The following is a 15526-nucleotide window of genomic DNA, read 5'->3' on the forward strand; positions in this document are numbered from 1 at the left end:
AGCAGTTTGATTTTATGCGGAAAAACGAGTAATTTCAACATTAGTGTGCCCTAGTTTACACTTCTACGTATACATAAAATACAAAACATGTAAGAAACCAACAATATCTAAGCAATAAGTGACAGATATCATTCCCAACAGAATCTTCACTTAAAATTTCCTAGAGTTTGTGACCAATTTCTTGTTAATTAAGAATTTTTTGTTTTTCAACATTAAAAATGACTGCAAACATGCGCTGAGGCACTTGAAAACTGTGAGCCCCTGCAAATACTGTTGAATTTTATTTTCACAATAATTAATGTTTTCTCTGTAATTTTTACTTTCTCCTGTGGGCCGAATTGGATGATAAAGTGTCGGATGTGGCCCCCCCCCATGAGTTTGACACATGAGCTTAGCAGCTACCAAGACATGGGTGACTTAAGCATGTTGTGATGTTTCTTAAAGTTAGCGTTTTTTGAGGATAGTTTATTTCCATTGTTTAAGAAGGTCTCGGCACGTTAACCAGGACTCGATCAATGAAAGCTACATTATTCGTACGTTTAGTGATAGGTTCACAAGTACAACTGGCTTTCTGCTTGAGCAGCTTCAGAATCAGTAAGCTAACAAGAGACGAGCCGACTGCTTAAAGTGCCAGTCGGGAGCACAGGGGGACATTACTGAGGCGCTTAGTCATGCGATCACCCTGGGACCAGGCAAAGTTTGTTGTTCTGCTGTGTTTAACAATGAACACGTCATTAGGTCTTTTCCTATTTGCCTTGACGCCCGGAACCTGACAGCCTGCCACCACAGATTTTCCCAATTCTAATTAATCTGCTCTTGTTTTGTTGTTTTGCTTTTTGTTGGAAAATGTGAGATCAGATGGAAATTGTGGCTCAATCAATTTTGTGAGCTGACTTCAGCACTGTAAACCAGAATAAGGTACCAGAACTTAAAAAATGAAGGCAATCGATTGCCTCAATTTTTTTTTTTTTTTTTTCTTTTAAAGTTGATTAACTTTAAAGTCAAAATTTTCCAGAACTTAAAGGTTGGGTAACTGGCTACTTGTACTTTTTGATGACAGTTAAAGGTGCAGTCTGCAACCCTTATGAAAGTAACTTTTTGTCATATTTGCTAAAGCTGTAACTATGTAAGGACAGCTTTACATCAAACTAGTTTGTGTGAAAAAAACAGACTCATTGAGTCCCGCCCCCTGCTGCTCCTGCAGCCTTTGGCAGATTGCCAGAATGCACCGCAACCGAGCAAAAAGAACCAATCAGAGCCAGGATTGTGTTTGATGGGCTGTCTGACAGCTGTTGTTCACAGGCCCCGCCCCTTTCCCAGGGCTGTAGCCTTTTTTACAGTGTATGGTCTGGAGGAGTAGAACATGGAATTAATGACTTTTCTGCTTGAAAGGTAATTACTGCTGCTTGATTTACATTATTATTTGATTTGTAATTGTTACACTAGAACTCTGTAGTGCATGTGTTTGTTCATGTGCGCGCAGCAGTCTCCGTGTGGGCTGCTGTAAGTGACAGTGTTGTTACTGCTGTTGCTGAGGTGTGGCACATAGAGAGAGAGAAGCGCTGCAGTGATATGCTTTTAACAGAGCATATTATATTACTGTGATGTTGCTGTCTGGCTAACGTTAGCTTGTTAGCTCCTCTGAGGGAGGGACTTTGGAAAGTTTGGAGGCAGGGCAAGAGAGCAGCGGGGAGGGATCAGAGAGTTGCAGACTGCACCTTTAAATCAAAGTGCTATATGAAGTTTATTTTAAAATAATCCCTATTTGAAACAATAGGACTTTATCATTTTTAACATGTAAATACTTAATTCTATTAAGTTGTACTTAAGTTCTGTTTTTAAGTTATGCTTACTTTACTCAAAAATTCCGAGTTAAAGTGACTCACAAAGGAAGAACATGTTACACCAGCTTGACATAATTAAGTTAGTATAACTTTTTCTATGACTTTGAGTATAAAGTACTTACTCTATTTAATTACCTTGAACGTTCAGATTTACAGTGAGTGTTTTCTGTTTCTTTGCTGTTTACTTTCTACTTTTTCATTGAAAATGGACCTGGCTTGATTGTGAGGTTGAGGAAGCAGTCCACACATGATATTCCGATTTACACTTTAGTGCAGCACAGCTGTGTATCCAGGTAATGTGAAAATATGGGTTTGAGTTCAGGTCCGATTTGGGCTCAGCCTTCATCACATGGGGTCTTTAATCCGTGGTTCGGTTGAGCCCCAGATTAGTCGTATTGTTACATTCTGCTGCTGGGTTGATTGGGATTGAATCTGACTTCCATGACAGCCTGTCATGAACAGCACTAATCTCAACATATATTTTCAACTTCACGCATGGGTACATTGACACACTGTTTATGGGACGAACTCCAATAACTGGTCAATATTAACAACATTAGTATTATTATTTCCCCTTTGGTGAATTGTTTTATATATTTATTATAACTGTGTTCTCCTTCTGGGTGTATAGTGCAAAAGCATGATCCCTTTTCCACTTCAATGGCAACTAAGTTAAACTTATTCATAGCAGCTGCTTTTATAATCCAATGATTTGCACATTAATTTATTTGCATCCTAAAATAACCCTGGTCCCTCTTAGCAAGGAGAAAAATACAGACACACAAAAAACCATCTGGAGGTTAGTTTATGGAGCAAATTTGCAGCAACACTATTATTTATTGGCTGTTAAATGTAAAAAATAAAACCTAAGAACTACTTTGAAACTCCCGAGCTAAACATAAGTCAAGAAAGCAAATATGCATCATTTTAGAAACTGAAAATTGACAGCACCTAAATGTCGCCAAAAGGCATAATAATGGAGGATAAGGTTTTTTTTTCAGGCATATATCAGTGTCTCGACCTGTTGACCCAAGTAGCTTTCAAGATGATGAATGTCAAATGTCAGCATTTCAAAATTGCTCGTCGTCTTTTTTATTAGCACGATCTAAAATGTCAGATATGTAAGACTTCTATGGCCACTCTTTGAAGTGTTGAGTAATAAAATCTGCTTTTAGCACAAGTTAAGTGCCGTCAGCAGCGGCTACACGTGAGTCTCCGTGTGCGTTTCATCAAACAGGCGCCGCTACAAATGGCCAATTCAGACAACCTCGATTCTGGGAAGCAGCTCCTTAAGATAAGGAGGAATCTCTGAGGCCCGGAGCACAGAACAGGGCATCTTATCTTCATGGAGTGAGGACGCCACAGCCCACAAAGCCGTGGATCACCAAAGCACTAAATTTAGCCTGCATTAGAATTAAAGATACGCTTGGCTTGGTTCCATTAATTTCCTAAACTAAGTTTGGCTGGATATCATCTAGATGGTTAGCTAGAAATGTATTAAAATATAAAGGCAGCTTTGGTTTTCCTTAGAGTCAACTGAGCTCTAAAACAAAAAATAACTATATATGGATAAATCGTATAAATGACAGCAAATTTACACAAAAATATCTTACAAAATATGCAAAAATACACAAAAATTAGTCCAATAACAAACAAAACAAAAATATACAAAATTAATTCAAAAACAAGCAAATTTGGAGAAATATATACAAAACGAGTAAAGAGAGCGCACACCTCTGCCAAGCTCCAAATCTTCTATTCTTATCTGAATCAATGATTCTGATCATGGTACCATGATCATTCACACTTTAAAGGCTTAGAAGAAAACTGTATGTATGCGCCCCCATTGCAATACACAATCAGGATGGATCCAATCCGGATAAGACTCGGTGAGATAATTGAGGAACAAGCCCAACATAAATAACTGCAGTAGAATTTCATAAAGATTTGATTATGAATTGAGCTATGAATTTTCCATATTTTGCCAATGATGGGAGAAAGGATTTTTTGATTTTTCAAACTGATCCAGAGTCAGTATATTAACCCAGATCCCCTCCAAAATTTGATGTAATCTTCCATGGTGCAAAGTCTATCTTTAGTTAGAATTTTGTCAAAATCCGTTTAGGTACTTTTGACATAATCCTGCTAACAAACAAACAAATATACAGTGCTTTCGTAGATAATTCAGGCTCCTGATCAGCTTTACTTTCTTATTAGAAACAAAGTCTGAAAACATGAACTTGTTGAACCAGTCAATGAGGACTGTTAAAGACATGGGCAGAGCTGCCCACTGGACCGTTACGTTTTCAAACTCTAATGGCTTTAGTAGGCACTGGTCTTTGGATTATGACACGAAGAATCAAGTCAGTGACACAACTCTGAGTGGCTTATTGGGAAACGGTGGATTTCATTATTCAAAGCGTTGACTAACTCTCATGAGAGTTTTAGCTCCCAATTCAATCTGCATCATTGTTAATGGACAGAGTTGGCAGAAACACATATTTGTTCGATAGGCAAATGGGACAGAACACAGTACGTGGTTAAACTAGTATTTCAAGGTCATTTTTTACAAGCAGATGAACATGAATGAGTTCATTATATATTTTTAGAAAATGGGAGCATGGAACATTTTTTGTTTTTATGTTTTTTTTTTTTTTTTTACCAGAGACTTATTTTTGCTCTAATCACAGCCTGCAAAAAACAGTTCTGCATTCGCAACCTTTGGACCAATTATAACGGGGGCTCCAGGTGTGCACAGGCTGCTGAACTTTCACCCCGGCTTCAGCCTAATTGTAGTCTTAACCTAGTTCCCAGAGGGGGTGGTGGTGGGGGCACCTCTTTGTAAAGGTTCTTATGGTCTTTGCATACTTATCATGAAGAATATTTTCACCTAAGTTATTATCGCAGCCCCCACAAAAAAAGTTGGCTCCATTTTTAAAACTGTCATTTGTCGAGTTTGGCATATTGTGTGTGCGTGCGTGTGTTATAGTGTATATAACGGTGTTCTCCAAGCCCACAACTCATTGTAAACAAGAGCGGTTAAAAAACGCAAACCTCTGCGAAACACCGAATATTCTTTTTGCCATATACTGTCAGTTATCTGGATCAATTATCCTGATCAAGGTACCATGATCATTCACACTTTAAATTAAGGTTACAGTAGGTCCAATTGTTTGTCCAGCCCCATTATTTAAAAACTTGCAATTTATTGTACAATTATGAAACTCAGTGGGGCAAATGAGGATCTAACCCAACAAATTCCATAAAGATCATTCAATTACGAACTGGGATATACAATTTCTTCAATGATGAGAGATTTTTAAACTGATCCAGAATCAGTATATTTATCCAGATCATTACATTGGTGTCATGATATCAAGGGATGTCTTTCTGCCTCCACTGCTGATCAATTAAACAAAATTGATTGCACAGTTGTTGTTCAATGGTATTGTGATTTATCAGAGCGTTCAGCTTACCAGGCTCCTCGAGTTTGGACGCAACTCCCAGTCTTAGTACGGGAGGCTGCTACCCTCTCCACCTTTAAGGCTAAACTCAAAACCTACTTATTTGCTAAAGCGTAAACCACATAATAGCGTTAACTTAACCACTAGGAACAAAGCCCTAAACCTAAAAAAAATAGGAACTAAAAACTAAGATTATATAGTAGAACACCAACACTATATTCAAACACAATCCACCATCTACACATACAGTAGCTCTAATGGGTTGCAATGGGTGAAGTCCACTCAGACAAGGTTGTGCCGGGTTGTAGCCAAACCCCCACTTCTGAACCTCAATGTATATCCATCACACTGCTTACACACCATTTACACTGATGTCCACTCCATACTCATTCTCATTACACTCACACATAGATTAGCACCAAGTGTTTCCATGCAGGCAGACCTGATAATACTGTATCATGTTTTTCTGCAGTCTGTGCCTTCTCCTCGCCCTTCTCTCTCTTTTCTATTTCAGGTGTCTAGAAGATGATCAATGGTTCACGGCTCAACTAGTCTGGGACACTGATGGTCTATCTCTCTATCCTGTTCTGTTCCTCCTTCTGTCCACCAACCCTAACCAGTCGAGGCAGATGGCTGCCACTTCTGAACCTGGTTCTGCTGGAGATTTCTTCTTGTTAAAAGAAAAACTGTTAGAAGGGAGTTTTTTCTTCCCACTGTCGCTTATGCTGGTTCATGTAGATTTGTTTTTTTTTTAAAATCCTTTTTAATACAAATTTTATATTTTGATTTCTTTGAGATTACTTTTGTTGTAATTAGCACTATATAAATAACGTTGAATTGAATTGAATCTTATAGTTTTGACCCTAAAAAAATATCAGAATAATGTGACCAAAGAGCTTTAATGGTGCTGAACCACCTTGTAAAACAATCACCAGTTAAACTGAAACATTTTGTATGGTAGTTTTTGCAATCTATAAAACACCAATCACGTCTGAACATTAGAAAAAAATGTGTTATCATCTCAAGATAAAGACTCCATGTTCTTGGTCTTACATCAGTGGGTGGTAAAGTGTCAGTGTGGGTAAAACATTAACTATCCTTAACAAATAGACATAGAAAATACCCCTATTATCCCTTATCTGCGTTGCTCATCCCAAAAAAAGCAAAAACTTGTTTATGTGTATGACAAATATTAGCTCTCTGACGTCAAAATATTTGTTCTGCATGATGTGTTTTTCCGAACATAGCTGGGGAATCACCAAGACTACAATCGTCATGTGATAAGAAAGAGACAGGGATTAAAAAAGTTTATGCTGCATTTCAGTACGATGAAGTCAGATTTCCTTTTTCCTATTTTTTTCTACCTTGTTCAAATATGCTTTTAGTTAAAATCAACTGTTTACCTTGACAATGCGTGTGGTTCAATCGTTTAAAGCCTTTGGGACACTCCACTAGTCCGTTTGCGATCACTGCATATGCTGCAACACACAGAGAAAAACACACAGGTTAAAAAAAGACACCATCCAGAGCCACACTTCACAGTTACAATGCATAGCCTTCATCATCACAGGTGAGGAAGAGATTAAGAGAAGCTCTACTTCCAGGGGGAACCATATCACTTACAGATGTGAGCATCTCAGTGTGAGGAAAAGTGAAGGAACCCTAAATCCAGCCTTGTGGGAATTCCAGAGTGAGTGTATGGAAATGGATCCCCATCAACCATACTAATGAGACAGCCTTGCTATCCCATAATGCAGTGTTTTACAACTTTGGGGTCGCCTGAAATGTCTAGTAATTTATTAAAAATAATTACTGATTAAAATTAGATTTTATTTGATTGTTAAATTCTTATTACCATTGAATCATTTTTAAAAATGAAAACACGACACACAATCGTAAACGATTGTATTCTATACTTTCACTTTCTCAAATATAAAATTGGAATATGTGAAATAGGTCACAATCCAAAAAGGTTTGGAACCCAAATAACCATAATGGAACGATACAGAGACAGAAAAAATAAGCTCCTGTTTCATAAATATGTTAAAGAAGCCTGTTTGAAACTTTGAAAAAATCAACTTAAACAAGAGACTAATGTTTTAACCCTGGTACAAGCTAACATTATTGTATGATTCATAAAAGCAAACAGCTCAATAAATGGTGATTGTTTGGCTAAAGGAATTAGGTTTAAGGTTTATCTTCTTTAAATGTTCGGGGTAAAGATTTGTGGAAGTGCTGCAGTAAATCACACACTGTGTCTGTTACAGCCTCATAGAGGCCAAATTGTTACTGACAGAGGGTTAAAAACACAGTGTCGCTATACATTTAGCGCTCGGTCAAGCTCCTGAAAAAGGTAAAGAAAGGTCAGCGCGGCTATCGTGGCAAAGAGAAAGTGCACGTGTCCATATCTGTGTGTGTGATAGACGAGGAGCGAGGAGAAGGAGCGGGTGTGCATAATGTTTTAGCGAACACAGACTGATTATTAGGAACAGATCTTTCTATGACATAACATGATATGACATGTTACCATTGAGATCATGTCGAAAGGAGAAAATTCAAATTTGATTTTGAAAATAAAGGGGCAGTGGAAGAGAATGACATGCTCGTTGGCGCAATAGAACTGTTTCTCACTTTTTTAGTCAGTTCAAATTAAAATCACAAAGCTTCAAGGAAAAACTGCAACAACGTCGCTTACCAGAGTGATCTAATCTGAATAGCACGCTATATTTTTTTTTTTTTTTTTTTAATAGAAAATATTCAGATTAAGTCAGTTATAAGGTCAGTGTGATACACTGTTACTATCACTTGTCACTTTATTGCCCTGAAGCCAGTTTGTAGTTGTTGGAATTGTAATACTAAATTTTTTTTAGCAGAGAAAATCATAATATAATTTACTCCAAAAAGAAAGGTAACGGGTTGAAATTGCTGCTCAAAAGTTTGTTTTGATCTCCACTCGAAACTCTTACTGACATTTTTGGAAAACGTTGCATTGCATTGTGGGACGTAGATTCCGTAAACGGATGCACAGAAGTGTATTTACTTTATTCTTCCTGTGATTTTGTGCATTTCTCGCCAGAAAAGGAGGACAATGATTCTCATAACACCATTTTTGTTTTAGTTTGGTACCAGTATTCAAAATGAAGTAAAAACACTTCTATGCACCACATCCCACAATGCAATGCGTAAAAATGTCAACAAACAAGCATTTTTGGTGGAGATGTTTAAACTTTCAAGTGGCAATTTCAACCTTTTACCACCTTTTTTTCTTGCAAATGAACTTTGATTTATTGATTAATGAGGCTTAGGCTGAGAATCCATCTAATAAAATATTTTTGTGTCCAGCAACTTTAATTGTCAAAACATTGGGATTACATGCATTTTTGTTGAACAAATAAAAGACTTAAGCAAACAATCATTGATTTACAAATCTTTGTCGGAGCTCCTGACCTCAATGTTGGGGACCTCTGTTTTACGTATCAAAAGACATCATTGTATAATAAGACACTAAATTCAAAATTCATGTTTATGATGGTATTTTAATGTAAGTGCCTCTGTGAGAAAATGGTTACCATGGCTATTTTATGACCCTTGTTTTATTACCTTTTCATAGTATTGCAAAATACTGGAGTTGTCTCTCAAAGACACAAATCATATCAAAGGATCTGCATTAGTTAGACAAATATTAACAAAGATATAGATAATGATGAACACTGATGAATCTGTTTTCAGGTGCGTCTAAAAAAAACATCATGCAGGGAATAAAAAGAGCATTGAAATATACCTAACACAAGGCAGGATGTGATTTCCCTCAAAGCTATAATAAATTATGCCCTTTAGTCAATGAATGAATAAAACGAACAAAACCAATCCCTGAACTCTCACAATGACCATGGAAAAGACCAGTTTACCTAGTTGCATTGCTTTGATTGGGCAGCTTTGCTCTGTAAAGGTTGAGGTGATGCTTTCAAGAAACCAAATTGTCGCTGCTTTGTCAGCTAAGAACAAATAATTGCTCCTAGCAGAATGCTTTTGGGAGAGGATGGAAAGTCATACTGTGTTCATGACTGTAGCCCGAACATGCAACAGTGTTGATAGAGTGGGTATTCTGGTATGATGTCAAAGGGCATCTTAATGCCTAACTGGGCAAGCAGTACCAAGCAAGACCCTATGTACTCATCTGTTTTTGAGCCACCTTTACAACAAACAAAAACCAATCATTAAAATCAATCCATATCTAGGGTTAGTCCACTGCTATTATAATTTAAATAAAAAGCTATCTCTGCTTTAAACTGTGTACAGTAAAAAACAAGCCCAAGTCCATGATTGTATCTTGTTCTCCCAGGAGCAAGTAACTGTAGCAAATGATTTTCTGGGAATGAAGTCTTGGAAGCCAAGTTATGTTTTGTTCCTGCTGTGACCTAATGGACCTGGCAGGTTAAATTTACCTGAGGTTTGACAGAGCAGAAGTGGGTCAACAAGAATAGAGCAACAAGAAAAAAAAGGGGGAACTGTGTCAAAGCAATGCACCATTTTTTTTAAATTTTATTTTCCTTGCTCTACTGCAACCTAATCCCATACCAACGTTTCTGAGTAATGAGCTGTTGTGGTAGGGTGCTGAGCAGGTTCACCAACAGAGATCGGATCAAGGACACAGTCTGGCCAGAGTGACAGCAGGGTGCTAATGTCAAGGGAAACCCAGTGGGAGAGCCCCTGAGGTCCTGATAAAGCTTATTAGCAGAAAGAAGAATACAAGGTCAAGGTCAAGCTAAAATGTTAGAAAACTAAATCTTTGTAAAAAATGATTTATAGATTGCAAAGTTCTATTGATTTGACATTAAGTTTGGTCTCAAAATAAACGGACAATGTCCTTTTCAATTATGCCCTAAGGGGTGGATTCACTAAAGGTTTAGGGGTATTAAAACGTGTGCAAACGTCACTCCACAAGCTAAAAAGGGGTACAAACCCCAGGGAGTCAGGATTGCGCGTGTTCACAATGCGCCCACAATCCATTTAGCGCGTTTCCCTCCCATAAATATGTAAAGTAGGCAGATCTCATAAGGGGCACAAAAAATGGGAGGAGGAAATGCAAATAAATTAATGCAGTGGGCGCAATGCAATTCATCAAACCAGGAACTCTTTGCGGTGATTGTTTGCAACCAACAGGCAGGTGCAAACTCACACACAGAGATCATCCCTGCACTGAATGTTGACAATACACAGCAGAGATGGAAAAAATGCTCCAGTATAAGAAAATAATTTAAATAAAACAATAGTCAATATTAACAGCCAGTGAAAGAAAATGCAGAATAAAGTGTGAGTGAGAGGGAGAGAAACAGCCGAGGCTGCCCGTGGGAAGTCTGGAGCCTGGATGCTTTGCGCGGAGCTCCATGGATGTCGCTCTGGAAAACACAGCTCCAGTGTCTTCCTCTCCATGTTTTGACCATCAAACTCTCGCGTCACATTGAGCGTCAGGCCAGAATCAGCTGAGCAGCTGCGCAATTTAGGCACAATGTTCACATATGATAGTGTGTGTGACAGAGTGCTGCTCAGGTCACATGACCACTTCGGAGAGAAGTGGTCATGTGACCAGGTACGTCACGTCCTGTGACATGTATTTGTGGAAAAAGTGTTTCCAAAGCACTTTTGCAACACATTTCAATATTAAAACGTCTGAAATACCTCCTCATGAAAGCGTAAAAACTTTTTATGATATCTGAGTGTTCCGGTGTTTCCATTACCAGTTTTTATTGCGCTATTTAGATTTTGCACATTTCCAAGGGTAATGGAAACACTGCAATTGTTGAAAACACTTCATTAAGTTTCTTAGCTGAAAAACATCTTCAATAAACCATTTCTTTTATTCTGTCACCCTCCACCAACAAGACTGTTTTTCTGAGTCTAGCCTTTTAACTAAACCCATGCTTGTTTCCAAACCTTTAAGGATAACAAGCTCTATGTTAAACTTCATTGACCCATAATAATTTAGAAAAATGACAAAAAGCAGGAATAGGTGACAAACTCACCACAGAAAACGAAGACATTCCATGAAGTTCACTCCACAGGAAAAGAAGGAAACAACGCCAAGATCTCCCGAGGAGCCTTTTCAGCAAATTACTTTCTGAAATCCTGCCATGGGGCAAACTGGTGCCACAGTCAGAAGACTAGGAGTGAAAAGAACTTCTTAATCACCAAAGAAGTTTCCTGGACGGCAAACCCGTTACCTGTTGGTCTTTGAGCCAAAGCTTCACAACTTAAAAGTATATGCAACTTTTCTCAAAACAGGATTTTTTCTTTTTGTCTGCTTCACAGCACATTAGTCAGTCTGGCCATCTATACGAGTCACTCTATAACTAATGCATTCCTGAGAGTGTGGCTAAAATATGGGTCTGATATCATCACTGAACACTGCCTTTATTCAGTCTATTCATACACTGGAGCTGTATCTACTGCTAGGATATAGTTGTGCTTTACCATATTGCATGGGCTTATTTAAAGCAGCAATGCAAAGGATGTGATTAAATGTTTATTTAAAAGGTTATATGTATAAATGTGTTTATCCTGTTTAAAACAATGCTACAGTGGCCTTTAGTTTTGTCAGACTTTTCTAGATGTGGACTGCAGCTAACTCATTGAAAACAGATGAACAATCTTCAATAGTCTTCTTCTTCTTCTTCTTCTTCAATAGTCTCCTGTGGAAAAATTCACCACATGGACTATTTCTGAAATAAAGAACACAATGGAAAACTGCCACTGAAAAAAAGCTTAAATTAGCCTATATTGCATTACAAAATCTGATAAATAGTGGGATTTATTCATAAATAGTCTTACTGTGTCCTCCTAGCTAATAATTTCCATTTAGCTTGTCAAAAAAAGGTCAACATTAATACATCAAATGATGACAAAAGTCAAGTGTTGTCTTTATCTAATCAACATGGCAAGTTTCAGTGGATTTGTTCCAGTTTGTGTCTTGGTCTTATATTTCTGGCTTTTGTTGATTATTAACTAGCGTTCTTCATTGATCAGGAGCTAATAAAAACCACAACGCACAGGCTTTGACCACTTAATGGATGTCAGATTGTCCGTTAAAACTAGATGTGAGATTTGGAAAGGATGACTTAATGTGAAGAAAATCTAAACGTCTTTAATCAATAAGGGTTTTCATTTGAGTTGATGTGAACTTCAGAGATACCAATGGGGCAGCGAGTCTTTATGCTTTTAACTTGTTTCTAACTTGTGTGCCATCACCGGTTTTCTACAAACACAATTTGGTGCAGCTTCATTTTGTGACTTTATGTAACAGGCTTGCGCAGAAACCAGCGTGCCATGTATGAATAACTCCAAGGTTCTGTTTGCTGATCTGATCTAATCACAAACAGGGTTACAATATGTTCTCCAATCTGATCAATCAAATAGGGCTGATTCAATCACACAGATTTAATCGGGTCCGTGTTGAAGTTGTTGGCTTACGATTCATGCAACTGAGAGCGTTATGCTAATAGTAGAGCAAAAGGCAAGCTGAGGCCATACCGTTTCATTATATTATCACAACTCCCTGATTTTATTTTGTTAAGGATAACAGAGGATCCAGTTTTGAAATTAGCTTTGAATGGACAGTTGAGTAACCAAACCGCGCCCTGGCAGACTCTCTTGACCCAATAAGCAATTGGTTAGCTCCCAAACTCTGGGTTGTTTTGACCACTTCCACATTGATCTTTAATACCACAATAATGGAATGAACCGGTTTGAAATGCATTGAGCACAGCTTGTTTTAAAACTCCACCTCGTCATGAAACACAGAAAGAGGGAGCGGGCTGCTATGGTTGATCTGGATTTTATTATGGACCAGGAATCATCATCATGAATGTTTTAAAAGCACTGGCTCCTACAGGCTCTGACTCCCACTGAGATGGGACACAGTGGCATCTGAGCCGCTTCACATACACACACTATGTTCCGCTTTATTGATACAACATTGACATGAAATCCTCTATCTTATTTGTTTTTTTGGGGGAAAACCCATCAAGCTATTTAACACCACAGATGACATATATCCAGACTGTGAAAATACAAACAAGATATGTTGAGGGTTGTGGGTGGAGGAGACTTAAACACATACAGTACTCCTGTTTTTGTCCCACATTTCATCTAAATATGTGGGCGCCGCAAATGACACCATGGTGTGTTGATGTGTGTTCTTCACTCCAACTACCAAGTTAAATTCCTTGTTCTGTTTTTAAACTGTACCTGGAAAATAAAATCCTTTCTGACTAGGAAAGTTTGCGAAACCCTTGCAGAAATGTTCTACTGATATTTTGAGTTTGCCTGTTTTCACCTTGGGTCAAAGGAATATTGATGAGGTTTCTGTTAACTGACTAATGGTAAATGGACTTGCTTTATATAACGCTTTATCCCCACACTGAAGCAGTCCCAAAGCACTTTACATAACAGCTCATTCACCCAATCACTCTCACATTCACACACCAATGGGACAGAACTGCCATGCAAGGCGCTAGTCAATCACTGGGAGCAACTTAGGGTTCAGTGTCTTGCCAAGGACACTTCGACACATAGTCAGGTACTGGGATCGAACCCCCAACCTCTCGATGAGAAAATCTCTGTCAAAAGACAAGGAATGCAGTTAAAGAATAGGGCTGAGAGTCCAAAGTGAGAATAAAAACATTAAGATTATCCCTTATTAAAGTTCCGACCAAGACTTCTGTTTCAGAATCGTATCTAACTTGATATTTTCCTCTCTTTCATTGTTTAATTTGTACTCATCACCTGCATGTGAGCCATGCTTTCAATAAGCTGCCACCTGAAATAGCTTCGAAATGAGCTAACATTGTATTGACTGCTGCCCTCTGAAACATCAAAGAATGGAGCTGAGGGAAACATCTGTGAGCTCAAAGACATCATGACACTGACTGACGATGAGGAATCTGGCCTGCCAGGAAAGATAATAAAAAGGTCTTTTTTAATACAGGATATAAAGTAACAAAGGTAGGTGATGTTTGTTTATGATCAATATCCAGACAGTCAATAGGTTCAATCTGTTAACCAACCCACATCTGTTGGCACGGCTGTAAAAAGACGAGGAAGACATGGAGTTAGGCAAGTTTTTCTATGTGGCATCATACTGGATCATCTCCAGTGTCTGAGAGAACCCACATGGCTTTCAGATCAAGTTAGAGTCTTTTCAAAACAACAGCAGATCTGGATGGGTGGCACATGTTTTCCAGTGTCTCCAATGCCTCTATCAATAGTATGTTCAAATTATGAAACTACTACTAAGACGGACTGAATCTGGCAGTTTGGATGGAATATAAGCAAACCAAGAGATTTACAAATAAGGCATCAAAACATTGTAACAAAAACATTGACTGAAAGATTGTGGAATTGGGCTGAACCTCATGAGTTTGGTCAGATGGGCATACCTGGTTTTTTTGGACACTTTTGGCACTTGTTGAGACCCCACGAGGAACCAACACTTCCACAGCAATCGTCCTGTTTAGTCAGGCCAGGCAGAGGCTTGCCGCACTACAATGAAACACATTCGCGTAAACACACACACTATCTTTGTTTGTCACATGAATAAATAACATTCGGAAGCTTTCATTAGCAAACAGGCATACTGGATTTAATGCCACGTTAATGTTTGTTTGGAAAACAGGAAATTATAAATTAGTATAAACATTTTTATGCTTCTTTTGGGTTTTGTCCAATTGACTAATAGAAAATAAAGTTGATGATCAGCAGAAACACACAGCAATAATTTATGTGATAATCAATATTAGGGGTAGGACGATACAGTGAGTTCATGATACAAGAAGACAGACGATGATGGGCTCACAATAACAATACGACCCAAAAAAGTGCAGTTGGAAATAACCATGCTTTTATTTTACGTACATGCTTTTTCAACTCAATACAATCTGGTATGTGGTAGATCATGTGGATTTACACCCCCCTGCGTTATTCCTCGAACCTTTGACGATACATCTAGTGACATTTTAATATCACAATATTTTGTCGCACTACAGTATATATTGTCCCACCTTTATCAATTATTGTAAATTGATTTTGTAAAGATATAAATTCACCTGTAGACTCTGTAGACAGTTCAATAAAACTGTAAGGTCAACAAACAAGGGAGTTTTCACCATCCAAGCCAGGTATTGCACTATTTTAAAGCTAGTAAGGATCGAAAACACGTCAGAC

At 38.1% G+C, this 15526-nt stretch overlaps 1 protein-coding gene across 1 annotated transcript in view; it reads right to left on the reverse strand.

The window, feature by feature from the left end:
- LOC114456338 (latent-transforming growth factor beta-binding protein 2-like) overlaps window positions 1-15526 on the reverse strand; it is a 117257-nt gene that overhangs the window by 44808 nt on the left and 56923 nt on the right. The window contains exons 8-9 of the mRNA XM_028438029.1: window positions 14743-14845; window positions 6712-6786 (exon numbers count right to left, since the gene is read on the reverse strand). Coding sequence (XP_028293830.1) covers window positions 6712-6786; window positions 14743-14845 — 178 coding nt within the window. The remainder of the gene's footprint in view (window positions 1-6711; window positions 6787-14742; window positions 14846-15526) is intronic.

The sequence above is a fragment of the Gouania willdenowi genome, chromosome 22 (assembly GCF_900634775.1).
Source record: "Gouania willdenowi chromosome 22, fGouWil2.1, whole genome shotgun sequence".
Lineage (NCBI taxonomy): Eukaryota > Metazoa > Chordata > Actinopteri > Blenniiformes > Gobiesocidae > Gouania > Gouania willdenowi.